Raw genomic sequence first — 26,883 nt, forward strand, 5'->3', positions numbered from 1 at the left:
ATGGCCCAAAACAACTCTACAAACAAGATCACAGCAAGGAATCATAGACGAAGCCGCACCAAATTCACAGAAGACCAGTTGAATATCCTCATCAAAGCATTCAATCAAACACCTTACCCAGGTTATGCTACCAAACAAAAGCTTGCTTTAGAAATCAACACTGAAGAGTCTAGAATCCAAATTTGGTTTCAGAATCGAAGAGCTAGGCACCGAGTTCAGAAAAGATTAGAACCTGAGAAGGACTTAGAAGCAAGCCAAGACCAAGATCACCCTGAAGAGAAGATTCATGGTAGAGAAGATAGACGGTGTCGTACCAGCCATACTTCCAATTACATACCCTCATCACAGCATTTACAAACAACCCTTATCCTGGGATTGATTCCAGAGAGCAACTTGCTAAGCAAATTGGGGTTCCAGAGTCAAGAGTCCAAATTTGGTTTCAAAATCGAAGATCTAGGTTCCACGTACAGAAAAAAAGAGAACGTGGTGAGCTCTTACAACTGAAACAAGACCAGGAATGAAATCTCTGAGACATGGGAGTTCAAGGTACAGAAATCACACCAAATGGCACCAATCTCGTTAACAGCTGTCTTATTTCTCTGAAGCCAGAACAGAATGGACCAAGAGATAAATTTGATGTCATCAGCCTGGACTCCAAATCTCTCATCCTAGGAACATACCCTTCTAAATATACTGTCAGCTTCTTGAGAAGCTGAGCCTTCTGGAGATGGTAAACAGAACTTCAGGAGGCAGACAGATACAAGGCACCACACAGCCCTATCCAACGGAGCCTGGCTCCACACTAGCAGATGTCAAAGAAAATGAAAATAAACTTATTCATATCATTAAAAAAAAAAAAAGACCCTGATGGTATAACAATATGTAAAATAACCTATGCTTCTCAAGAAGGCATTGTTTTTCTGACTTCTGTGCTATCAGTGGACATCTTTAAAAAAACACTCTCATTGAGATTGCTGCATACTGGCTAAGTTTTGTAATTCTTATGTTTGCCATTTGTTTATGGTACCAGGAAGGTATTGTTGAATTCCTAGTTTTAGTTACATTTTTAGTGAGACAAATTGCTATGTAATAACAACTATTCATTTACTAAACAATCCATTTGCTATAAAAATTAAAAGATCCATTTTATAACAAAAAAAAACAAGGGAAAGAAATGTTAATATTAGAACAAGAAGAAAATATGTACAGAAAACGTTATTTATGTTTTAAGTCCAAAATAACTAGCAGACAACTATTAGAGGTCAGTAAGATTTCTAGGTAAATGGACCCACATAAATAATTATCAATGGTCTTCGTCTGCTTGAGCAGTATTCACTAGAACAATGAAAGGGAAAGCTAAAGGCCTAATGAAAGGACTGAATGAATGGAAGGAAGATCTCACGGATTAGTATAGGCTTACGTTCCGAGTCCTGAGTACAGCAACGTGCAGAAGGGTAGGTATACACGGACTCGAGCATCCTGTTCTCTGGTCCTCCAGAGGCTGGCTAGGAGGCCCTAGCCCGAGCCCCGCCCCTAGCCCTCCTCTACTGCAGCCCCGCCCCTGGCCCGGACCGCGGCAGCTCCCTAGGAAGTTTCAATCGACTCCGCCCTAAGACCCAGCCCTACGTTAAGCCCCGCCCCACAAGGCCAGTCAACCACGCCCCGCCACTGACCTGGTCCCGCCCAGCTCCGTCCTACCCCAACTGCGGCGTTGATCCGCCCGAGCATCCGACCGCGTCGGTCCCGGGAGGAAACGCTGGTTCTCCACGCCGTGTGGCAGCGGACGCCGCCCCGCCCTCCGCCTCCCGCGCACCTCACTTCCCGGCTCCCGAGGCCCGTCCCTCACGCTGTGCGCGGCGCGGAGGCCGGAAGCACGAGTCCGCTATTGTGCGTGCGCGAGCCCTCGGCCCGGTCTCCTAGCGCCGTCCCTCGCTTCTGAGGTCAGTGTTCGCCCCCGGCTGCGTCCCACCGGCTTCGGCCGGCCCGCCTGCCCTCCGTACTCCGGGGGCTAAGAGCTCGGCCCCGGGGTCGGCGGTCAGAGGGCCGCCGCCTCACGGACCCCGTCCCCAGGCCCCCCTCGCCGCGGCGCTCCTTCGGAGCCCCGGCCCGCTCCTCCCGGGCTGCGGCTCGTCCCGGACTCAGTGACTTGGGAGCGCCGGGCGGGGTCCAGCCGTCGGAGTGACAGCGGACTAGAGATGGAGAACCACGCTCGTACTTAGTCGGCATCCAAAAGGCATCCTTGGCTCCCTTTCCAAAAAGGAAAAGCATCCCTGCCATTCAGGTCACGGGGACGAGAGCCTCACCTCCCCTACGCTGATCTGTGGATTTCGGCGTGTTAGGTGAGCACGGGGGGACGTTTGCCTCACCTGCGTCCCCGTCTGTCCCCTTCTGTGCAAGAGATGTTACTTAAGCTGAATTTTGCCGTGCCTGTGTGTGGCACGTTTGCTACCTTGTATTCAGGTGCCTAACAGTGAACTGCTTATTTAATATCTTTGTAAGTCTCCTGGCCGAATGCAGCTATGAATGTAGCATTTTTTTCTGTAGATGTTTTTGAATTTTTTCTGTAGATGTTTTGAACTTAACGTGATTATATGCTAGTTTCAGCGTTTTCTTTTTTATTCCTTGTACCTTGCATTTCTTTTTATTTCTTCAGTGCACTAGCCAGGACCTCCCCTTTAGGGTAGAATTGCATAGAATTTGAATCCTTGCCTTGTTCCTGATCTCAGAGGGGATTCTAGCATTTCACCATTAAGTAGGATGTTTACTGTAGGTGTTTGTAAGCTTTTTTCCTAGTAAAACCTGTTCCTCTCTACTTGTAGTGTGTTGAATTATTGTCACCAATGGACTTTAATACAGATCAGTCACTATTTTGTATCTAAGGGGATGAGTCATGTGATTTTTTTCTATTAATGTGGTGAATTATATTTATTGATGAATCCATTTTCAACCACCCTTCATTCCTAGAAGAAATGAACTTGGTTTTTGATTATTATCCTTATTAATTTCTTGATTGTACTAATATTGTTTTGCACTAATGTGTATGAATGAGATTCTATTTTTTTTTTTTCAGTTGTACTTTTCTGGTCTTAGAAATAGGAAAACAGTTTTTCCGCCCCAGCAGTGGACTTTTGAATCCCATTCTTTACCTGGTCAGCCTGCGGGGGAGGGGGGGGCAGGCAATTTGTAACTTTTGTTTCCTTTGTGTGTATGTTTCAAAACAACTGATTTTTTTTTCTTTAATGACTGGATATAATAAAATGTTGTATTTACTTTAGATCATTGCGGGAAAGTTATAATTCATTCATGACCTGTACAGTTGTAATTCATTCATGACCTGTACACTTTCATATCTGTTCCCTTTATTTATTTGTTTTAGTCTCCCTACAGAAAATGCTAAGGGTTTGTTGACATCATTAGTGTTCAAAGGACACTGCTAGCTTTTCTGATTCTTTTTATTAGTTTTTAAAAGTATCATTAATTGTGCCTTGTTTTATCTTTTCTTTCTAACCCTTATGCTGCTGTTTTTCCAACCTTACAAGTCAGTGCTTAACCCACGGATGCTGATTGTTTCTTCCCTTGGAACTGATGATATTTATAAGTATATAAGTATATACACTACACCAGTCGTGCATTTCCAGTATTATCTGAAACAGTTGTCCTGCTACTTCTGTCAGTACAGGCAAAATTGAGAACGAGAATCACAGCGTAGCAGTCTTCTCTGCCTCCTCTATGTAGAATTCAGTCAGTTGATGCTCTTTCTCAAAAACCAGGTTCAGGGAACCTGCAGCCCATGAAGGGGGGGCCCGGTAATCTGGGATTGAGTAATAATGCCTTGTAGCCAAGGGCTGCAGAAGCAAGAAATATGGGAATGGATCCCCCAGATGTCTGTGTTATAAGTCAGTGCTTTCTTGGATTTGAGATGGAGTGTACATTCTTAAGGTTGAAGGCATTGCCTTTTTTTTAATGCTTTTTCATGGGCAAATTGACAGCTAAACTTTTAGACTTCAGTTAACTGACTTGGAAAATGGGACTCTTAACCTTTTCAAAAACGATCAACAAGAACCAGAGCACAGTTTTCTAGCTCTAGAGGAGATAAGATTGTTTCACTTTCTGATGAGATCAGTGTGTGTTTGCTTGGGTGTCTTGGGGTCATGCATGTGCATGCATGTGTGTGCATGTGTGTGAGTGTGTGTTGAGGGGCGTGGTCACTCAAAGGATGTGCTGGAGCATATAAGCTCATGAGTGGGGAAATTGTGGGGAGACCTGGCTTCTCATTTCTTCTCTCTCCTACCTCAGCTCTAACTTCTCAATACTCCACCTCTCTTCATGAAGGGAACATGGATGGAGAAAATACAGCTGCTGAGTTACAGAAAAACACGACACAGGTAGGTAAGAGCTAGTAATTCTCCAAAAGAATATTTCCATCCCACCAGGTCGTTGATCGTGAATTGGGCCACACAGTAAGTATGTTACAGGCTTTGAAGGCCAGAGTTTCTGTTGGAACTCAGCTTTGCCATTTTAGTGTGAAAGCAGCCACAAATAGTATATAAACATGTTTTACTGTGGTTTAATAAAACGTTACTTACACAAACTGGTGGTGGGATTTAGCCCATGTGCTGTAATTTGCTGATCCCTGGCCTAGAGTATCAGGAAATATGGCCATTTGTGGGCCTGCATTGAAAGGTGTGCTTCTGCAAGCTCCTGAGCCTCTCAGGTTTATGAAAAAAAGAAAAGCTCCCTGCCCATCAGAGTGTTTTTATTCCTGCAAACCTCATCTGGATTTGACCTGGTATTTCATGTTGGGCTGATTGCTGTGGTAGGAGAGAGGAAGTGGGTGAAATTGTTTCTGTGACAAGGAATTGTTGGTATCACTGTGGAAATTATAGTAAGTCCTCATTTAACATTGTTGGTAGGTTCTGTGACTTGAAGCAAAACGACAGATGATGAATCCAGTTTCACCACAGGTTGATATAAACAGGAGTTAAGTTCCCAAGGCATGTCATCAGTGTTATAACAAAATGAAGTTATTCCAGGACCTGCTGTATTTCATGTCTAGAGCATTTCTCTCATTTTTGCTATATCCTCTGGACTGTTCTGAAGCATTATAAGACTGGGATGGTTCACCATCATACTGGAGAGATAAGTTTACTGTTTTAGAAGCGTTCAGTCTGTGAGACAGGATTTGATCAGTCAGGAAGGATGTGTGGGGAGAAAGAGGAAGAGACCTGATGGCTGAGGCCCAGGGTGGACGCTGGGAGACCATAAAATCTTCAGAACATCCTATGAATGGCTTCTCAGTTCCGCAGTATTCTCAGCATCAGCCATCCTCCCGAACACATTAGGGAAGTTGGTACCTTTCTGAACAGAATATGCGGGATGTTTCAGAACTCGGTGGTCTTTGAAGATGTGGCTGTGAAGTTCACCCTGGAGGAGTGGGCTCTGCTGGATGGCGCTCAGAAGACCCTCTACAGAGACGTGATGCTGGAGAACTTCCAGAATGTGGCCTCCTTAGGTAAGGAGGCAACATGCCTTCATTTAGTTGTTTAGAAAACGAGTTTATCTGACCAATCAACCTTACTCTAGGATTTGGGCTGAGGAATTGGATTTTTCTCCTATTATCTTTTAAGAGTTTTATAGATTTGTGTTTTAAATATAGGTTTGTAATCAATATTTGTGATGAGTGTAGGGTCTGTGTCTTGATTCGTTTTTTGGATGTCAATATGTAGTACCAGTCTTTGTTTGAAGGACTGTTTTTTTAAAAGATCAGTTGACTATTTATGTCGGCCTATTTCTGGACTCTGTATCTGTTCCATGGATCTATATGGACATGAAAATTTGAGGAACACTTTCAACCCAGTTGGATTGAACCCGGTGGGATAAATTGGATGCTAACACAAAGCAGAGGAAATTCTATTATTGGGTATTTTGTGGGTGGCACAGTGACTTTTTTTGGCCTGTCTCTAGACTAAATTATGAAGTGGCCTTGTTTTGTTTCATTTTAACATGCTCTCACAGTAACTGTGTTTAAGATATGGTATTCTGTGAGATTATTTATGTTCAACAGGAGAACAAAATGTCCTGGCTGTGTGTATCAGACCAGCTTCTAATGATACTGAGGATTAGATACCAGATCAGTTCTAGACATCAGAGACTGTGTTGCCGTTGCCCCACACCCTTAGAAAGTTTTTTGACCATTTGTTGCAATTAAATTCACACTTGCTGGTCTTTAGAGTTTCAGAAGACACAAGTTTTGGCCTTTTCTCATGGAAATGTTTCACAGTTTTCTTTCATGTGATATGCCTTTCTGCATTAACAGGGTATCCAGTACACACACCCTCTCTGATCTTCCAGTGGAAACAAGAGGAGGACCTGGAGATAGCAAAGAGAAGACCGATCCAGGGGGAACAGCAGGAAGGCAAGATTCTTGGGAGAAACCGCCCTGGGTGGGGGATATTACATTTGGAAAAATCAAATAAAAACAAAACAAAACTTTGTTTTGTCCAAAAGGCTGATTCTCCACAAATACCATTGATTACTATTTTGACTTTTTATCAGTCCTCTCACACTTTTCTTGTTTTGAGGAAAGACCTTCCATATTTCCCTTTTGTAAATTAGTATTTGGTCATGTATATTTTATCCAGTTCCTTTTTGTTTTGTTCTCTTAGTAATACCCTATTCATGTTACCCATCAGTCTCAGTGTTCATGGAGTTATTTCTTAGTTGCTTACCATTTTGATCATAGTGCTTATTGCCAAATTAAGTCCTGAAATAGCCTCACTACCAAAAGTCCTTTTCTGACTGCTACCTTTACCTTTTGTTTTAGGTTTTGAGACTGAAGTTAAAAGTAATGAGTCGGCCACATCGCAAGATGTTTGTGAAGAAAAAATATCCAATGAACAGAAAATAGTAAAGTTCAAAAGGAATGATTCCTGGTCGTCCATTTTACACAAAAACTGGGAATACTATGGTATTGATTATAAGAACAAAAACCACGAGAGACATTTGAGGTGAGTGCCATTCATGTAAAAGAAAGTAGTGCCTCAGTAGAGTATCTTAAAATTTAAAAGAAATGTATATAAAACTTGGTCACAAATTATGATTTCATAAAGAATTTTCACAACATTTCTTTTTCCACAACTGAGACTGAGATCTTCAATGTTTGACGCATAATTTGGTTGTAAGTAATTATCAGAAATCAAAAGACAAAAACTCAGTGATAATATTGGCTGATGTGGAGACCTATGTGAGAACTTTCAGCTTATAACTTGACAGGATTAAAAAACATACATAGTCACTGAAAATGGTAAAAATTTATTACTAATAATGTGGTTTTTATTTTTAAAAGAAGTCATCTAGTGGAGAACTTCTGTGACTATGAGGAAAATCAGTATGGAGAAACCTTTTGCCAAGTTTCGAATCTTAACACACTCAAGAGAACTACTGAAGTAAAATCCTATGAATGCCATGAGTGTAAAAAGGTCTTCATGGATCATTCATCCCTTAAGGATCATATCGGCTCTCACACTGGAAGCAAACCCTATCAGTGTAAGGAGTGTGGGAAAGCTTTCCATTTTTTCGCTTGTTTTAAGAAGCACATGAAAACTCCCACTGACGAGAAAGCTTATGAATGTAAGGAATGTACCAAAGCCTTTGGTTGTTCTTCATTCTTTAGGGCACATATGAAGATTCATACTGGAAAGACAAACAATGAATGTAAGGAATGTGGAAAAACTTTTAGCTCTTCTTCATCGCTCACGGAACACAAAAGAATTCATAGTGGCGATAAGCCTTATGAATGTAAGGAATGTAGGAAGGCCTTCAGTTGTTCGTCCTCACTCTCCAAACACAAAAGAATTCATAGTGGAGATAAGCCATACGAATGTAAGGAATGTGGGAAGGCCTTTCGTTCTTCCTCTCACCTTATAACACATAAGAGAATTCATACTGGAGAGAAGCCTTACGAATGTAAAGAGTGTGGAAAGGCCTTCAGTGATTCCTCAATACTCATAGTACATGTCAGAACACATACAGGAGAGAAACCCTATAAATGTAAGGAATGTGGGAAGGCTTACAATTGTCCCTCCTCTTTGAGTATCCATATGAGAAAACACACTGGAGAGAAACCCTACGAATGTCTGGAATGTGGAAAAGCCTTCTATCTTCTCACTTCCCTTAATAAACATGTGAAAAATCAAAGTCGGGAGAAACCCTATGAATGTAAGGAATGTGGGAAAGCCTTTAGTTGTCCCTCATCCTTTAGAGCACATGTGAGAGATCACACTGGAAAGACCCAATACGAATGTAAGGAATGTGCGAAGGCCTTTAGCCGTTCCTCATCCCTCATTGAACACTTGAGAACTCACAGTGGAGAGAAGCCCTATGAATGTAAGGAATGTGGGAAAGCCTTTATTAGTTCTTCCCACCTGACAGTACATGTAAGAACTCATACTGGAGAAAAACCTTATGAATGTAAGGAATGTGGGAAAGCCTTTCGTCATTCTTCGTACCTTACTGTACATGCCAGAATGCACACTGGAGAGAAACCATTTGAGTGTCTGGAATGTGGGAAAGCCTTTAGTTGCCCCTCATCCTTTCGAAGACATGTAAGAAGCCACACTGGGGAGAAACCATATGAATGTAAGGAATGTGGGAAAGCATTTGTTTGTCTTGCCTACTTTCGAAGACATGTGAAAACTCACACGAGAGAAAACATATAAATGTAAGGAATATGGGAATATCTGCAAGGCTTTTCAAATCTTAGGCTATGTGTGAGATCTCACACTCTGGAGACATCCTGTGATGTAAGAAAGTATGAAATTGTCACTCATCTTCTTGAAGACTCTTTAGAACTCACAACTGAGAGAAACCCTGTGCATGTAAACCAGGTGGTAATTTCCTTCATGTCTATCACTTATAAGTCAAAATTCATAAGAAATCCATACTAGAGTAAAGATCAGTGCCTCACCGTTAAAGTGGACTGTTGGCTCATTGATTTCCAGTTTTTTTTTTTTTAATATGAATATTTAAGGTGGTAAATTTCCTTTAAATACTTTTCAGCTCTAACATGTTTTATTCTGAGGTGCTTTTATTTTGGTTCAGATGTAAATGGTATTTCCATTACTAAGTCTTGGACCCATGGGGACTTGAAGTGTATTTTTTCATATGCAGGCAGCAGTGGTTTGTTATTTTTTTAATAGTTTCTGATTAACTTTCATTGCTCTCTAAATGCAGTCATTATTGTATGGGCACTTTGGTATTTGTAATTTCTTTTATAGTTTTCTTTTGTAATTGGTAATTTCATTTTGATTTACTCCAGCAGATACTGGAAATTGCCCACCTAATATTTTTTTCACTTTTTTTACTAAGAGAAATCACAGTTTTTGAGGTTATCCATTTTTACTATTCAAAGCTTTTCTTGTCTAAGAAGTAATTCTGCAGAAATTACTAAGTGCAAAGGTCTTGAAAGTAGTGTCTCATCTGATACATTGTTTTTGTACTTTGTTCTTTGTCCTTACTCATGACTGGGAATTGGACCCAATGTTTCAAGATGAAAAAGACCTTGTGACAAGAAAGCCAGAAGTAAAGTTGTGTAGTCGCACAACAGCCTAGCCAACTCTCCCTTCATGTCTTTCCTTAAGGAAACAAGAGTCTGTGAGATTGTGCCTTTCTGGGACTCTGTTCCATCCTTCTGTTTACACTTTATGTCTCTGTCTGGTCCCCAAAAGATGGTTTGCAGCCAAAGATGGGTAAGATATCTCACAGGAGATACAACGTAAGCCAGGCGAACCGAGTGGGGTCCCCCAATGAGCTGCCTTAGACAAATATGGGAAAGAGCCTTGCCTCCCCTTCCCCGTGCTTGGGAAAGTCTGTTGCTGGCTCTGGGTTTTCCCTTGCACCTGTTTCCACTTCTCTCAATGGAGTTGTTACAATGTGAAAGACTTGATCCTAAAAGGGTATATACTTTAAGTAAAAACATCATGGACCTTGTGCTTTCGCTGTTTACAGACAAAGGGTGATTGGAATAAACATTTTTCTGTTATGATATCCGAGCCTCACAAACCTGTAAGAAACAATGTTACTTTCTTGTATTTGTACCTATCAATAAATGCCTCCAGCGGGATTTATTATGGGTTCCAGTCCTCTGAGACTGAGAGACCCCTGGCCTTCTGAAAGATTTAACTGCATTAAGTCTCTGTTTGTTTCTTTCTTAAAAACTTAACCGAAACCGCCACTTCTCATATCCTCACTGCCCATGTTGTGCGGGACGCGACATCTGGCGCCCAACGTGGGGCTCGAGAAGGGAAGGACGACTAAGAGTTGTAAGGATCTGCAGACACGGTGAAGGGACTCCAAGAATCTGCCACAGCAGCTACCTGGGGTAAGGAGGTAGTCTATGGACTTGGAGAATTTAACCAGGGTAACGAAGGAATTCAAAAGAAAGAACTAACACTTTCGTGTGAAAGAGTGTGATTGTGTGAGTGAATGCTTATAGCTCCACCGTCCTTTAGGAGTACGGAGTTTGCTTGGGCTCATAACCGCGGTTCCGTCACCACATCATAAGGCATAACTGCGACTTGGGGGTTTCCCTCAACCAGGACTGGCGTTTATAGAGTTGCGCCTTTGCCACGACGCGTGCTAAGTTCCCGCGAGGGGAACGGCCAGGCGAGCATCAGAGTGGAATTGGAGTGAAAGTCCTCCTCTTTCCTGTTTAAATACTAACATGGGTAATGCAGAAAGCAAATACAGAGCTTATATCTGCCTGCTTTAGTGGCTTCTTACGAAGGGAAAGCACCAAATCCCAGAAAAAAGAGGAACTCCTCAAAATAATTGAGACTCATTGTTCCTGGTTTCCAAACTTTGGGACACTTGATATAGATAAGTGGGAAGAAGTAGGTCAAAGTCTCCGTGAAGTACATTCTATCGGAATTTCCTTGCCCAGTTCAATCTGGGAAATGTTTCAAATAATCCACTCAGTTTTAGAACTGCTCCAAACAGACTCAGAGTAAGAGAGAGAAAAAGACGGCATAGACCAATTTAAAAAGACAAAAGAGGGACAAGATGATGATGAGGGGTTCATCCACTCTCATCCCTAAAAATCTGTATCCAGATCCAGAGGAAGGTTTTGAGGACAATTGTCCCCTCTGTCTCGTTGGCTACCTCTGCCACCTTCTTGTTTAAGACAAACGTGGAGGCTTTCCAAACCAGCTAAACAAAACAATAATCCCTTTTTCAGTAAAAGTATCCCTCAGACAACAAAGGAGGGTATACGCTCTGCATTATCAGTTATAGAGCGTGGCATACATCAAGCTAAACTCGAAGGAGACATAGATGCCCTTAATTTTCCAGTGCCAACCAGGACAAGGCTTAGGAAAGTTTAGTCAGGGAATTACTCAGCCTATTCAGCCTGCATTTCAGACTGGACGTAAAGGATTGGGATTTAATTCACAAGATCATAAGCCTTTTTGTTAGGGGCCACTGTTACGGAGCTAAAAACCCCCTTGGCTCTAAAGTGGAATAGTGATAAGCCTCACTGGATTGAACAATGGCCTCTTTCAAAAGAAAAACTAGAGGCTTTAACTGAATTAGTACAAATTCAATTAAAAGAAAATCATATAGAACCTTCAACTAGCCCTTGGAATTCTGTTTTTGTCATAAAAAAGAGATCAAGAAAGTGGAGAATGCTCACTGACTTACGAACAATTAATGCTTTGCTTGAGCCTATGGGTCCACTACAGCTTGGACTCCCCCAACCATCCGTGATTCCCCAAAATTGGCCTTTGGTAGTAATAGATTTACAAGATTGTTTTTATACTATCCCTTTACATCCTCTAGACTGCCCTAGATCTGCATTTTCAGTGCCCTCTCTAAATAATAGAGAACCTAGTCAAAGATATCAATGGAAAGTGCTTCCTCAGGGAATGCTTCATAGTCCCACAATTTGTCAGTTTTTTGTAGCCAGAACTATTTCGCGGGTCAGAGAAAAATTTCCAGGTTCTTACATCATTCATTGTATGGATGACATTCTCTGTGCTGCATCTACTACAGAGCTTTTAGCGGATTGTTTTAAGTTGCTTCAAGAGTTGGTAGGTCTCTATATTGCTTCTGGTAAGATTCAAACCACGACTCCTGTAAATTATCTTGGAGCTATTGTTGACAGACAAATGATTAGGCCTCAAAAAGTACAAATCAGAAGAGACCAAATCTCTACATTAAACGATTTGCAAAAATTGTTAGGAGATATTAATTGGCTTCGTCCCACTCTGGGAATCCCCACCTATGCGCTCAGTAATTTATTTGGCCTTTTACGGGGTCCTTCTCAGTTAGATAGTCCCCGTACCCTGACTCCTCAGGCCAATAAAGAGCTAGAATTAATTGAACAGAAAATTCAAGAAGGTCAGATTCAGCCCATAGATCCATCTCAACCTTTACAACTTTTAATTTTCCCAACTCCCCATTCACCTACAGCGGTGATAATTCAACAAAATGACTTGGTAGAGTGGCTGTTTCTACCTAATAATTTTGTCAAATCACTCCCAACTTATTTGGAATTAATTACAGAGCTTGTTTTATGAGCTCGCACTAGAGTTCTTCACTTAAACGGAATCGAAGCTAATAAGATAGTAGTCCCGTTTAAAAAACAACAAATTACACACTAAAATACCCATTCTGAAATCTGGCAAGTTGCTATTTGTGGATATTTTGGAATTATTGATAATCACTATCCAAAAAATAAATCGTTTCAATTCCTTCTAAAGACCAGTTGGATTCTCCCTAAGAGATTAAGTCCAGCTCCAATTTCAAAAGCTGTAACAGTTTTTACTGATGGGTCTAGTAACGGCAGGGCAGCGATAGTGAGTAAAATAAATCAACAAGTCATTTAAACTAATTGCACCTCTGCACAGAGAGCAGAGTTAGTTGCTGTACTAACTGCTTTACAAGCTTATACTGAACCTTTAAATATTGTCTCTGATTCAGCTTATGTAGTTCACACAGTAAAAAACATTGAGACGGCGTTACTGTCTAATAACTCAAACCCGTCTCTCCATTTCTTTTTAATCAGCTTCAACAGGTTGTCAGAAACCAACAACATCCATTTTTCATTACTCATATACGCGCCCACTCACTGTTAATTTGAGCATGGCTTTGACTCCATTTCCCAGACTCACTTCTTCATGCAGTTCTAGGTTGGAGTCTAAAATAAAGAGTTCCCATGAGAATTGGAAGGCAGAGGATAGAGCCCATTATTTTTAGTTTAGTGGGGCCATCAGACAGGGAGACAGTTGCAAGGTACCTGGTGGACTCTAGTTTCCAGCTCATTTTCCTCATATTGGCCCCACCAATCAATACTGGCTCAAAATGGAACATTAAGTGCTTGACTTAAGTTACCTCAGAAGCAGCAGCTCCGTAGACATCTCTGTAAGTTCCTCCATCATGGCCACACATAGCTTCTTAGGTTTTCTGGCTAGTTCCGGTGTTACCATTTTGCTGATAATTACAGCCCCTCTGGCACATCAACCGATTATATAGAGTTGGCCTCAGTTTGGAACAGGATTGTTGTCATCTGCACAGTTCAGTTCCATTATGTTACTCTGCTCAAGTGGAAAGAGACATCTATGTAAGTCCACTGTGATCTCAAAACAAGTGGACAGTGAGATTAGGTATAACTGAGGTAAGCATCAGATAGGGTGCGATTCCATTCTAATGGAGAAAGATTTATATTTGACATTAAACGGAAGATTTTACTGCTTTTTTATCTGAAAGGATGAGTTTGCACTTCAGGTACATTTAGCCACACTTTTTCCTTCCATTGTACTTTCCCTTTATCTCTAAAAGTACAGTCCTGCGCCACATAAGGACATTTTGGTCAACAACAGACTGCAGGTATGATGATCCCATGAGATAATAATGGAGCTGAACAATTCCTATCACCTGGATAATTCCGATACTTGCACAGTGATGAAATTGCCTAGCGATGCTTTTCTCAGACTATCCCAGTCGTTAAGAGGTGTGTGGCTGTATACTTACACCACTTTCCCTTAATCACTTTTTATTGTTTTATTAAGGCTACATACACTAATATGCATGAACTGTGCTAATCTTAAGTGTACAGCTTGATGAAATTTCACACGTATACATGCTGATAAACAGAACATTTCTAGGACTACAGAAAGTTCCTTCATCTGCCTTCTCAGTAATTGCTTCACAGAGGCAACCACAGTTTTGACTTTTATTGCAATTTCTTGTGTTTGCTTGTTCTTAATCTTTATGTAAAGTTAAAATACAGTATGTACAGTTATATGTTTGGCTTCTTTTGTCAACATAATGTTTGTTTAATTGCTATTTTGGCAGATTCCTATACTATGTAGGAATGAGATTAATGAATCAAAGGGTAGACTTTATTTTTAGTTTTGGTAGATATTCCAGTTTTTCAAAAATGTTGATTCCACCTGTAATCCTAAATGCGATGCGTGAAAATTCCAGTTGTTCCACATACCTGGCCAGCACTTTCTAATGTTAGCCATTCAGCAGAGAATGTGGTAATATCTTGTTGTGGTCTTAATTTGCATTTACCTCATATGTAATAATGTTGAATACATTTAATGTACTTGTTGGCTAGTTGGATATCTTTTATGAGGGCACCTCATAAAAGCATGTCATCCATTTCTTTTTCTTTGAAGGGTTTTGTTGTCAAAGAAATACACCCTTTATTGTGTGTATGTGTATCTCTATAGTTACACACACACACACACACACACACACACACACACATACACACACATACATGCCATGTAATATATATTATATATATATTATAATATGTATAATATATACACGTATATTGCAGATAACTTTTTCCTAGTCTCTGGCTTGTCTTTCTGCTCTTCATATTTGTTAGCTATAAAGGGAATTTATTGGTTTGATTACTGGAAAGTCCTTCGGTAGAACTAACTTCAGGTGTGTATGGATGCTGGGGCTAAAAAGACATTATCTGAATGGATTGTGTTTCAGTGTCGTGGCTATGCATTTTCCTGCATTAGCTATTCTTCCCGGCAGGCTCTCTTCAGAGTGGGCCCCAGAACATTCAAGGTGCTTTCTTTCCAGCTTGAATTCCCAGAGAATAGAGAGTGATGGTCTTTAACCACAATTCCAATATGGTTATTGCCATTGACTCTGATTGGCTCACTTGCCTACTGTTATCCACAGGAATATAATACCCTGATTTGTTTAGGACTTGCTCTCATTCTCATTCAGAAAGCAGGGTAGAGTCTGCACCAAATGAATCATAGAGTCCTGGCAGTTGTGATATAATAACATGGGGAGGGGAGGATGCAGCAGTGGGCAGATGGGATCTAGAAACAGAGGTGATAATGTCAGCACATTGAACTTACTCTGGTCTTTGCAGTGGGAAGGCTCTATGAAGTCTGAGAACTCAGCCAGGGCTAAGTAGTTCTAGAGGTCCTTTCTGAAAGGTTAGATGCCATCCATTAACATTGTTCAGAAGTCTTTAGCTTGCTAAAGAGTGCTCCTCAATCTTTATGTTGCTTTGTAGTATTTTTGGAAATCTGGTAGTGAGAGCCTTCTAACTTTTTTATTCTTCGAGATTGACTTGCTTTCTCTGTTCACTATTTGTTTCTATATTAATTTTAGAATCTCTATGAATTGTCACAAATAAATCTGGGACTATACTTGGAATTGCATTGATTTTATTGAATAACCTGAATAAAATTGACATCTTTACAATATTGAGTCTTCCAATTGATGAACATAATATAATTGTCTATTTACCTAGGTTGTCTTTAATTTCTCCTAAGTATTCTGTAGTTTTAATTATAGAGGTCTCGATATCTTTGTTTAATTTATCTGTTAACATTGTTAACATGTCTTTAGCTTGCTAAAGAGTGCTCCTCAAAGAGTGCTGTTTTGCTTTGTAAAATTTTTTATTTATTTCTCAATTTGGGGAGCGGGCTACTACATAGAATTGCAATTTCTTTTTTTTTTTTTTTTTTTTTTTTTTTTTAAGATTTTATTGGGGAAGGCGAACAGGACTTTATTGGGGAACAGTGTGTACTTCCAGGACTTCTTTTCCAAGTCAAGTTGTTGTCCTTTCAATCTTAGTTGTGGAGGGTGTCGTTCAGCTTCAAGTCCAATTTCTTTTTGTACATTGATCTTTTATCCAATGACTTAAATTCAATTATTTATTCAAATATTTATGGATTATTTTGGATTTTCTGTGTATATATTTTTGTCAGTGTCAATAAAAGAAAGTCCAACTTGAATTCTAAACTTTATCGTTTATTTTTCTCGCCTCATTACTTTAGTGATGAATAGAAATGATGAAAGTGAACATCTCTGCCTTGTTTCTGATCTTAGGGGAAAGTGTCCTGTATTTCACCATTAACAATAATAATAGCTCTAAGTTTTTCATAGTTAATGGTATCTTTTAGGCAAGCACTAGCTATCTTTTCAATCAGCCACATCATGGGCTCCCTATGTTATAGAAGGAGAGTTAAAAGGGAAGGAGAGAATCCAGTCAGTAAAGTATGAGAGACCAAGACTGCTGTATCTTTGAGTGGAAATATATGGCACATTATATAAATGATAGTTTGAGTTGACCTAAATAGCTAAGGTTTAGTGAGTGTCAGACACTTTGAAGCACTTTATAGCTATAATGGATTTAATCTTCACAAAAAAGCTTTGAGATAGATGCTATCATTATCCACATTTTAGAGATGGGAGAAAAGAGGCCAAGAAACACCTTGCCCAAGGTCACGCACAGCTTGTATGTAGCTAAATCTGCTTGGCTTCAGAATTCACACCTTTTAAGCACCACATGTTATTATTAAAAAGAGTAATTTGTGGAAATAATATCTTGCACAGCAGAAAATGGTGTCATTCTTTAACTCCAATATCTAACTCAAAGTACACTTCTGAATAGTAATTTGTAATAGTTAACCATTGCTAAACATTTACTAACAGTTGTCACCCCAAAAAACTTTAGTTAAAAAAAAAACCAAAAATTTTTTTACCATGTACCTCATACGCACAAATCCTTTTTATTACGTACTTTTTACAAAAATTAAACTTTAAATTGCAAATTTTAATTTTATGAATTGTTTCTGATTTCAAGATGAACGTCTTCCTGCAGTAAGCTCATTTTGTTCTATCTTGTTTTCCCTTGTCTTGATTTTTTTATTGGGGAACAAAAAAACATATAGAATTCACCCTCCCCAAAATGTTGAAGTGTAAACTATGATGTCAGTTCCATGCACAATATAGTACAAAAAATCCCAAGAAACCCTCTGCCCCGTCCTGAAACTACACACACCCAACAACTCCCTACCATCACCTCCCCTCAGCCTCTGGTACTATCATTCTACTTTCTGCTTCTATGAATTTAACGAGATACCTTATGTAAGTGAAATCATACAGTATTTGTCTTTTTCTGACTTGTTTCACCATAATGTTCTGAACTTTCATATATGTTGTAATGTATGATAGCATTTCCTTTTTAAGGCTAAATAATAATCCATTGCATGTATACATCATATTTTAAAATTTATTTTTATTTTTCAATTATAGTTGACATTGAATATTATTTTAGTTTCAGGTGTACAGCATTGTGGTTAGACATTTATATAATTTATGAAGTGATTCCCTCCAATAAGTCTAGCACTTAACCTGACACCATACATAGTTATGACAATATTATGGACTATATTCCCTATGCTGTACTTTACATCCCTGTGACTATTTTGTAACTTCTTAATCTCTTCACCTTTTTCACCCAGCTCCCCCCCACCCACCAGCACCACCAACCTGGCAACCAGCAGTTCTCTGTATGAGACTTTCTGTTTTGCTTGTTCATTTGTTCTTTAAATTGCACATATAATGGAAATCATATGGTATTTGTCTTTGATGTATTACAGTTAGCATAATGGCACCTAGGTCCATCTATGTTGTAATGGTAAGATTTCATTCATTTTATGGTCAAGTAATATTCCATCGTACAATATCTTTATCCAATCATTTATTGATGGGTACTTAGGTTGCTTCCATATCTTGGCTAATGTAAATATGCTGCAGTGAACATTAGGGTGCATATCTTTTCAAGTTAGTGTTTTGGATTTCTTTGGATAAATACCCAGAAGTGGAATTGCTGGGTTATAAAGTGAGCAATGAAGAATACAATAATTGAAATGAAGACCACATTGGAGGGAATTAACATTAGATGAAGCAGAGAGGACTGAATCAGCAATTTGATCGATAAGATAGCAGAAAACATCCAATGAGAACAGAAAAAAAAAAGAATCCAAAATACAAGGACACTTTAAGGGCATTCTAGGTCATCAAGTTTAACAATATTGCATCATGGAGGTACCAGAAGAAGAGACCACGGAATTGAAAAGTACTTGAGGCAGTAAAGGTGGAAAACTTCTCTAACCTGGTGAAGGAAACAGACATGTAAGCCCAGGTAGCACAGAGAGTCCCAAACAAGATGAACCCAAAGAGGCCGTCACCAAGACACCTCATCATGAAAATGCCAAAGGTTAAAGACAGAGAATTCTAAAAGCAGCAAGAGAAAAACACTTCGTTATTTACAAGGGAGATTCCGTAAGACTGTCAGCCTATTTCTCAACAGAAACTTTGCAGACCAGAAGGGGATTGGCACAAAATATTCAAAGTGATGAAAAGCAAGGACCTACAACCAAGATTACCCAGCAAAGCTATAATATTTAGAATCGGAGGACATATGGAGAGCTTCCTAGATAAGAAAGAGCTAAAGGAGTTCATCCCACCAAACCAGTATTACAAGAAATGTTAGAGAGCCTTCTTTAAGAAGAAGAACAACAAGAAGAAATATCAAAAATATGAAAAATAAAATGGCAATAACTACATATCTATTAACAATTATCTTACAAGGATTAAATGCTCCAATCAAAATATAGGGTGGCTGAATGGATACGAAAATGAAACCCTTACATATGCTGCTTTCAAGATACTCACTTCAGATCAAAAGACACACACAGACAGTAAAAGGATGGAGAACGATATTTCATGAAAATGGAAACAAACAAACAAAGAACACCAACACTTATACCAGACAAATAGATTTTACAACAAAGGCTATAACAGGAAACAAAGAAGGACTAATAATCCCACTTCTGGGTATTTACCTGAAGAAACCCAAACACTACTTCAAAGGGACATGTACATCCATGTATTCATTGCAGCGTTATTTACAATGGCCAAAATATGAAGGCAACCTAAATGTCCATCAATGAATGAATGGATAAAGAAGAGGTGGTACATATATACAAGGAATATTACTCAGACATAACGACAGAATGAAATCCTGCCATCTGCATCAACATGGATGGATGGACCAAAGTGTATTGTGTGAGTGGAGTAAGTCAGACAGAGAAAGACAAATGCTATCTGATATCACTTATATGTGGAATTTAAAGAACAAAATAAAAGAGAAACAAACTCATAGATACAGAGAACATTTTGATGATTGCCAGCTGGGAAGGGGGTTGGGGTGATAGGTGAAAACGGGGAAGAGATTCAAAAGTACTAAATTGGTTGTTACACAGTAACAGGGGATGTAGTCATGGGGGATGTAGGGTCTAGCATAATAAATATAGTCACTATTATAATAACTATGATGTCAGGTGGGTACTAGAGTTATTGGGATGATTACTTTGTAGTTATATAAATGTCTAATCACTATGTGGTCAACTGAAACTAATATATTGTCAACTGTAATTGAAAAATAAAACAATTATTTAAAATAAGAAATGACAAATCATTAAGAAAAGCATGAAGTTCTCCTTGCAGACATAAATAAATATGCTCAAATATGGAAATATTTTCATGTTCTAGCATGGGGGATGTTAGCAACAAAGATGCCGCTATTCCTGATGTTATTTCATCAATACCATTTTAGTAAATCAACACTGCAAGTCAACTTTTAAGTGGAAATAATTCATCTTTCCAGAGAGTGCATTCCTTTTGGATATGTGACTAGTGGCAGCCACGTGAACGTCCCCTGTGAAGGGGTAGGGCTCAGAAGTCTGGACCAAGGACACTGACTTTCCTCCCAGGGTTCCCTAAGTCTTCAGAGAATAAAGTTCATGAATCAGTTTGGCTAATTATGAGCTCTGTGCATTGAGCTCCCAAGGCCGCACTATCATAAATAATCAGCCTGTTTAGCTGCTTCCCACCTGTGTGTCTTCCTTTCTGAGTAGAGATCCCCACAGGAGCCCTGGCCTGAGTCTTTTTTTTTATTCAATGTTTCTTTAAACGAGTAGGCTGTATTTTATGATGTTCATGGATTTCCTATTTCTAAATGTTCTTGCTCCACAAAGATTCTTCAGCAAGTGTCTCTAAAGTAAGTGTGTATAAAAAGAGGTAAATAACATGGAAACCATTGAGGAAACAGTTCTAAGAAAATTAGATTTGAGACACTGAGAAATATTGCTGAAGGCACTGGGGTGTATGAACCCAAGTGGGAACACTTGTGAATTACTTGAATCCAAAATGTAGACACAGTGCTGGATATCGATCACTTGTTCCCTTTTTTCCAATCCTCTTTTCTTTTTCAAAAGGTGTCCAAGCTACACAGAACCACAAAACCTAACACGTGTCTCAGACTTCTTCCTCCTGGGGCTCTCAGATGATCCAGCCCTGCAGACCCTCCTCTTCGGGCTCTTCCTGTCCATGTACCTGGTCACCGTGCTGGGAAACCTGCTCATCGTCCTGGCCGTCAGCGCAGACTCCCACCTGCACACGCCCATGTACTTCTTCCTCTCCCACCTGTCCTTGGCTGACATCAGTTTCACCTCCACCACCGTCCCCAAGATGATTTGGGACATCCACACTCACAGCAGAGTCATCTCCTATGGGGGCTGCCTGACCCAGATGTCATTTTTAATGCTTTTTGGATGTCTGGATAGTCTCCTCCTGACTGTGATGGCGTATGACAGATTTGTGGCCATCTGTTACCCACTGCAATACTTGGTTATTATGAACCCACAACTCTGTGGCTTGTTGGTTTTCGTGTCATTTTTCATCAGCCTTTTGGTCTCCCAGATACACAATTCAGTTGTGTTACAAGTTACCTACTTCAAGGACGTGAAAATTTCTCATTTCTTCTGTGATCCTTCTCAGCTCCTTCGTCTTGCCTGCTCTGACACCCTCACCAATAACATAGCCATGTATTTTGTTGGGGCCATCTCTGGTTTTCTCCCCATCTCGGGAATCTTTTTCTCTTACTATAAAATCGTTTCCTCCATTCTGAGAGTCCCATCATCCGGTGGGAAGTATAGAGCCTTCTCCACCTGTGGCTCTCACCTGTCAGTTGTTTGCTTATTTTATGGAACAGGCCTTGGGGTGTACCTCAGTTCTGCTGCCTCCCACTCTCCCAGGAAGGAAGCAGTGTCCTCTGTGGTGTACACTGTGTTCACCCCCATGTTGAACCCCTTCATCTACAGTCTGAAGAACAGGGACAAGAGGGCCATGCAGAGGCTCCTCAGCAGAACAGCCTAATTTTAATACCTGTGTGTGGAGACAGAGCCAGGAGTGCAGTTTCCAGGCTCTCGGCCTCACTTGGAAAGGTGCTCATTCGGGTAGTAAATGGCCATCAACTGATTGGACGGCCATCACCTGTGGCTAGTTGGCCGTCAGCTGTAACCAGTGAGCCACTGGCCACTAATATAACTGCTGTGGCTACGCTAGCAGAAAATGGGGGCTAGCAAGAAGATGGTGGCTGAGCTAGCAAGAGCGGATTGCAGTTAGCATGGCTGATTGCAGCTAGCAAGTGAGTTTGGTTGGCAGAGAGAGGTGGACGGCAGGTTGCGGATAGTGTGGCTCCTGCTTCCTGTGTCTCCAACCTAACCACCAGCGAGACTACAGGGGTATGACTCCCCTATCTATGGCTCCGTGGGTGTTCCTTTTTGGCCTCACCATATCCTGCGTTCTTATGTGGGTAGCGGGACCAGAGACCCCGCCTGACACCCTGCATGACACTGTGCCATCTTTCTTTGTGTTAGAAAAGCCAGTATAACCAAATACCTGGAACTTGAAATCCTGTCCCTTTGGTTCCATAACTTTTGTAGCTCTTGTGCCTTTCATCCCTTCAATGTTTCATATCTGAATATTGCTTCATTTGGTACATCTTTAATGAGATCGATTGAGTATTGTGGGATCCCATCTAATTATAATAACTGCATAATGGAATCGTGTTATAGCTATAGGGCCTTCTTTATTTCTCATACATCCTAGACATCCTGGAGAAATGCACAACTCTTTTATTTTTTTTTAATAATTACAGTTCTTAACCCTTTCCAAAAGTCGTGACTGTTGTCCACACAATTTTGATGTCTTTCAGATTTGTGTATGTGTATTATGTGTAAGGATGTACGTAACTGGTGCTCAGCTTTGGCTTCATGTTGGAGTCACCTGGGGAGCTTTAAAAATATTGATGACTGCATCTCAACATAGATTATGATTTAATTGCTCTGAGGTATAGCCTTAGCATGAAGACTTAAAAACATCTCATGTTGGTTCTCACGTATAATTGAGGTTGAGAACTACTGAGCTAACTACAGGTTTTGTTCAGAGATGACTGGTGTGGTTCGATCCCTTCCTACTCAGGAACAGGTGTTGAAGTTCTTCAAGTCATCTGAGCTCACGAGAGGGAGGATATGAAAAAGATCCCCCTAGCAATAGGCGGTGTGATTTCCCCTAATATTCCTGGTATTTCTTTACATATAGTCTCCTTCCATAGTCATCTGTGCTGGTTAATAAGAAATTGTCACCTTGCTCCAAGGTCACTTTGACACCATTCTTCCCCGTCTCTTGTCTTCACAAATCTGTCTTTGGGCTCTGATCTGTAGAATAGGACCCTTCCTTTAGAGATGTACAGTTTCTGAAGCAGTGATCTGAAGGCTCTCGGAAAACCTGCCTAATAATGAATTTAAGTTATGTGGCCTTTGCCACTAAACTAAACTGTCTGACAACCTCACTGATAAGGAACTTTGATACAAGAGAAGGGAACGGCCTTTACTGAGGATGAAGCCATAGCAGCCAGTGAGAAGAGATACCTCTCATTAAAAATTCCTAAATTAGTGTTTTGATTCCGTGGTTTCCATGGACTGGAACGAGACACTTTGGATCTGATATACCCTGGACAATGGATAAGCTGTGTCTCCACTTCTGAAAACTTAATTAATGGACAAAAGCACTTGGAATTTGCCAAGGTAGTTGTGATGGCTAATTTTATGTGTCAACTTGGCTGGGCCATGGTGCCCAGATATTTGGCCAAACATTCTGGGTGTTTCTGTGAAAGTGTTTTTCAGCTGAGATTAACATTTACCTCATGGACCTTGAGTAAAGCAGATGACCGTCTATAATATGAGTGGGTTAATCAGTTCAAGGCCTTCATAGTACAAAGACTGACCTCTTGGAAGTAGAAAGAATCCTGACAGCAGACTGCCTTTGGACTTGAATTGCAGCTCTCCCCATCTCCAGCCTGCTGGCCTTCCCTGCAAAATTGGGGACTAACAAGCCACCACAATCATGTGAGCCAACTTCTTAAAAGAAATCTCTCTCTACTATAAATATGTAGGAAAGCCTGGATGGAGATAAGCCAAAAAGCTCCACAATAACTATCTAGGAATGGTGCTAATATCCTTGATGTGAAAGAGGCGTCACAGATAATAAAAATGGAGTGGGATTTGAAGACACAACTCCATCCAGATCTTAAGCAAAATTTGGAGACCCATGGCAACTCAGTGCACTTCAGACTCCTCGTCAGTGAAAAGGCAACCTATGGAATGGGAGAAAACATTTGCAAACCATATGTCTGATAACTGGCTAATCTCAAAAATATATAAGAAACTTCTACAACTCAATAGTAAAAACAAAAAACCCCCAAACACTAATAACCTGATTAAAAAATGGGCTAAAAACTTAAGTAGACATTTTCCCAAAGAAGACATATAAATGGAAAACAGGTATTTGAAAGGTGATCAACATCACTATCCATTAGGGAAAGGCAAATCAAAATCAGTGAGCTATTACGTCACACTCATCAGGATGGCTACTATTAAAAAAAAACCAGACAAGTGTTGGTAAGGATGTGGAGAAATTAGAATCCGTGCACACTATTGGTATAAATTAAAAAATGTGTTAGTCACTATGGAAAACAGTACTACGTTCCTCAGAAAATTAAAAATAGAACTACTTTATGGTTCAGCAATCCCACTTCTTAGTATTTACCCAAAAGAACAAAAATCAAGATTAAGATCTAGAAGATCCTATGTTCATTGCAGAACTATTCACAATAGCCAAGATCTAGGGACAACCTAAATGGTTGTTTGCAGATGAATGCGTAAAGAAGCTGTGATATAATAATTAATGTAATATAATATGAATAATGGAATACTATTCAGCCTGAAAAAAGAAATCCTGCCATTTGCAACAACATGGATGCCATTCAAGAACATTATGCTAATGAATAAGCCAATCACAGAAAGACAAATACTGCATGGTTCCACTAAGATGATGTGTCTAAAATAGTCAAATTTATAGAATCATAAAGTGGAACGGTGTCTGCCCTGGGGTGGAAGGAGGGGAAAAGGGAGAGTTACTAATAAAAGGGCATAAAGTTTCAGTCAAGCACAATAGATAAGCTTTAGAGATCTGCTGTACCACATTGTACTTAGAGTCAACAATAATATATTAACAATTCAAAATTTGTCAAAAGGGCAGGTCTCATGTTAAATGGTCCTTCCATAGTAAAAGAAAGAAGTCCTGAGAGAGACAAGTGTTAACTGAGACAATGGAAATACTACCAGATCCTTGATATAAAAGATCTAATTCTCCCTAAAGTCCTTGGTCATTTGAATGCATTTGCTGATGACAATCTTACATGTCGGTATATGTTAATTTAAAAAGTAAGTCTGAATTTTATTAAGATGTATGAAACTTGAAAGTCAGAAAGAGGAGTACAGGCAAGATTCCTCCCGAGAAGTGGAAGACTTCTGACCCTACAAAAGACATTTACTTTTTCTATGATCCTATGCCATTAATATTAACAAGTCCTCAGAGATTGGGATAGCAAGAACCAATCTGTCTAATTATGAGCTCTGTGCATTTAGCTCTCAGGCCCACACAACTGTAAATAAACAGGCTGTGCCATGTAACCTTTCAGTTATTTGGTCCTAGTAAAGTGGGATCTGTTTCTGTGTCTTCTCTGCCCAGAGCCATTGTCTGCATCAAGGGGTCCTGGCCTGACTCTGGCTTCCTGTAGCCCTGAGAACAGAGCCTGAGCCTTCATCATTCACCAGGCTGGGAAGGGTGATGGATCGTCATTCCTTTGTCATGCCCCAGCATGGAGGCAGCAAAGTCCAGTGAGTGCTGTTGGCGATACAGGATACAGGAGGGACTGGGGGAGCATTGTTTCTTCATCATCAGGAAAAGCGGGACAGTTGGAGTAGCAAGACGGGAGGGATGGGAGGCACAGTTTTAGCTCAGAGACCTATAAGATTTATGTTCTTGGTTCTGGTGGGGTTCCGAGAGTTCAGATTCAGAATTCTGCTTTCCTTCCACCCTGATTCTGGCTCCTCTCTCACAAGAGCAGGAAATGAGTCCCTCTAAACTGTCCGCTAAGCCTTCCAAAATGATGCTAAAGGTGATGATGAAGGCGAGTGGGCAAATGACGTCAGATGATCACATGCGTGCTACCCTGAACCTTTAGTAAAGATTCTCAAGTGTCGGGCTCTGAATCAGGTGCTCTATACAGCTTGTTTCCTTTCATCTGCATAGTCACCGGTAGGATATATCTGCATACATTATTGTTCTTTTACAGAGGAGGAAAGGATTATCAACATTTAATGTGACTTATACGGGTTTCAATAAGTCTGACTCCAGGCATAGGGAACCTGGCTAATAGTCTCCCCTTGTCCAGCAACCATTTCATGTCTCTGGTCATTCAACACCAACACTGTCTGCTCACTGGGCTTTTCTCTTTGGAGGTTTCTGGTAGACCACAGGGGAGTGCAGTGGGTGGTGATTTGCTGATTCAACTAGAGGAAGGATGGCTGAGGCCACAGACAGGGCTCACAGAAAGAGCAGGTTCATGACAATTTAGGGCAGATCTCTCTCCTGCCCCTACTCCTGGACTTTGCCTCAGCTGTCCACCACTCTTGTAATTTAGCCCTTCATCATTTCAAGGGGAGATATAATGTCAATGTCTCAGGTTCCTTCCATACTCAGAAAACCTGAAAAAGATGTACAATGTACTTGTATGTGTTGTTGGTTAAGACCTGTGGATCTCAGCTTTATTTTGCATTTTTAGCTTTTATAAAATTTATTGGGGTGACATTGAACAGTAAAATTATATACCTTTCAAGTGTACAATTCTGTAATACATCATCTATATATTGTATTGTGTGTTCACCATCCAGAGTCAGTTCTCCTTCCGTCACCATATATTTGACCCCCTTTACCCTCTACTACCACCTCCCCACCCCCCCTTACCCTCTGGTAACCACTAAACTGTTGTCAGTGACTATGAGTTTTTGTTTCTTTGTCTTGTCTTGCCTGCTTTCAACTTTCTGAATTTTAATAAAGTGAAAGAGTTAACTGTATGTGCTTCAGAGATTCATAATATAATTTTAAGTCCTATCTGCTCTATTTATTATCTAGTAACGTGGAGCAAGTTCTTAGTATCTGTGAGCCTCAACATTGTCATCTGAGTTGATTTCTAATTGATACAACTCCACTGAGTAAGGGCTCAATAGATATGAATATTACCTATGTGATTAAGTATGTGATGAATACATATAAGGGGAAACAATTTAGACATTATTATTGTTG

At 40.1% G+C, this 26,883-nt stretch overlaps 1 protein-coding gene and 1 pseudogene across 5 annotated transcripts; both read left to right on the forward strand.

Moving 5' to 3' along the window:
* On the forward strand, window positions 1–1,920 carry LOC308509394 (double homeobox protein A-like; annotated as a pseudogene). The gene is made up of 2 exons: window positions 1–486; window positions 1,538–1,920. The product of its transcript is annotated as a double homeobox protein A-like (transcript).
* Window positions 1,868–26,653, forward strand: LOC308508892 (olfactory receptor 7E178-like). 4 transcript variants are annotated; one of them, XM_081076313.1, is made up of 6 exons: window positions 1,868–2,339; window positions 4,297–4,385; window positions 5,386–5,512; window positions 6,317–6,415; window positions 6,824–7,007; window positions 7,346–10,183. In XM_081076313.1, the coding sequence occupies exons 2-6, from the start codon at window positions 4,338–4,340 to the stop codon at window positions 8,715–8,717; spliced, it is 1,830 nt and encodes a 609-aa protein (XP_080932439.1). In that variant the 5' UTR covers window positions 1,868–2,339; window positions 4,297–4,337; the 3' UTR covers window positions 8,718–10,183. The 4 variants fall into 4 exon arrangements, with proteins under 4 accessions (XP_080932439.1, XP_080932440.1, XP_080932437.1 ...); XM_081076314.1 differs by lacking the exons at window positions 1,868–2,339; window positions 7,346–10,183 and adding exons at window positions 10,301–10,378; window positions 20,610–26,653 and having other exon boundaries at window positions 4,153–4,385; XM_081076311.1 differs by lacking the exon at window positions 1,868–2,339 and having other exon boundaries at window positions 4,153–4,385.
* Window positions 26,654–26,883: the final 230 nt, after the last annotated feature.

The sequence above is a fragment of the Rhinolophus hipposideros genome (assembly GCF_964194185.1).
Source record: "Rhinolophus hipposideros genome assembly, chromosome: 16".
In the NCBI taxonomy this organism is placed as follows: domain Eukaryota; kingdom Metazoa; phylum Chordata; class Mammalia; order Chiroptera; family Rhinolophidae; genus Rhinolophus; species Rhinolophus hipposideros.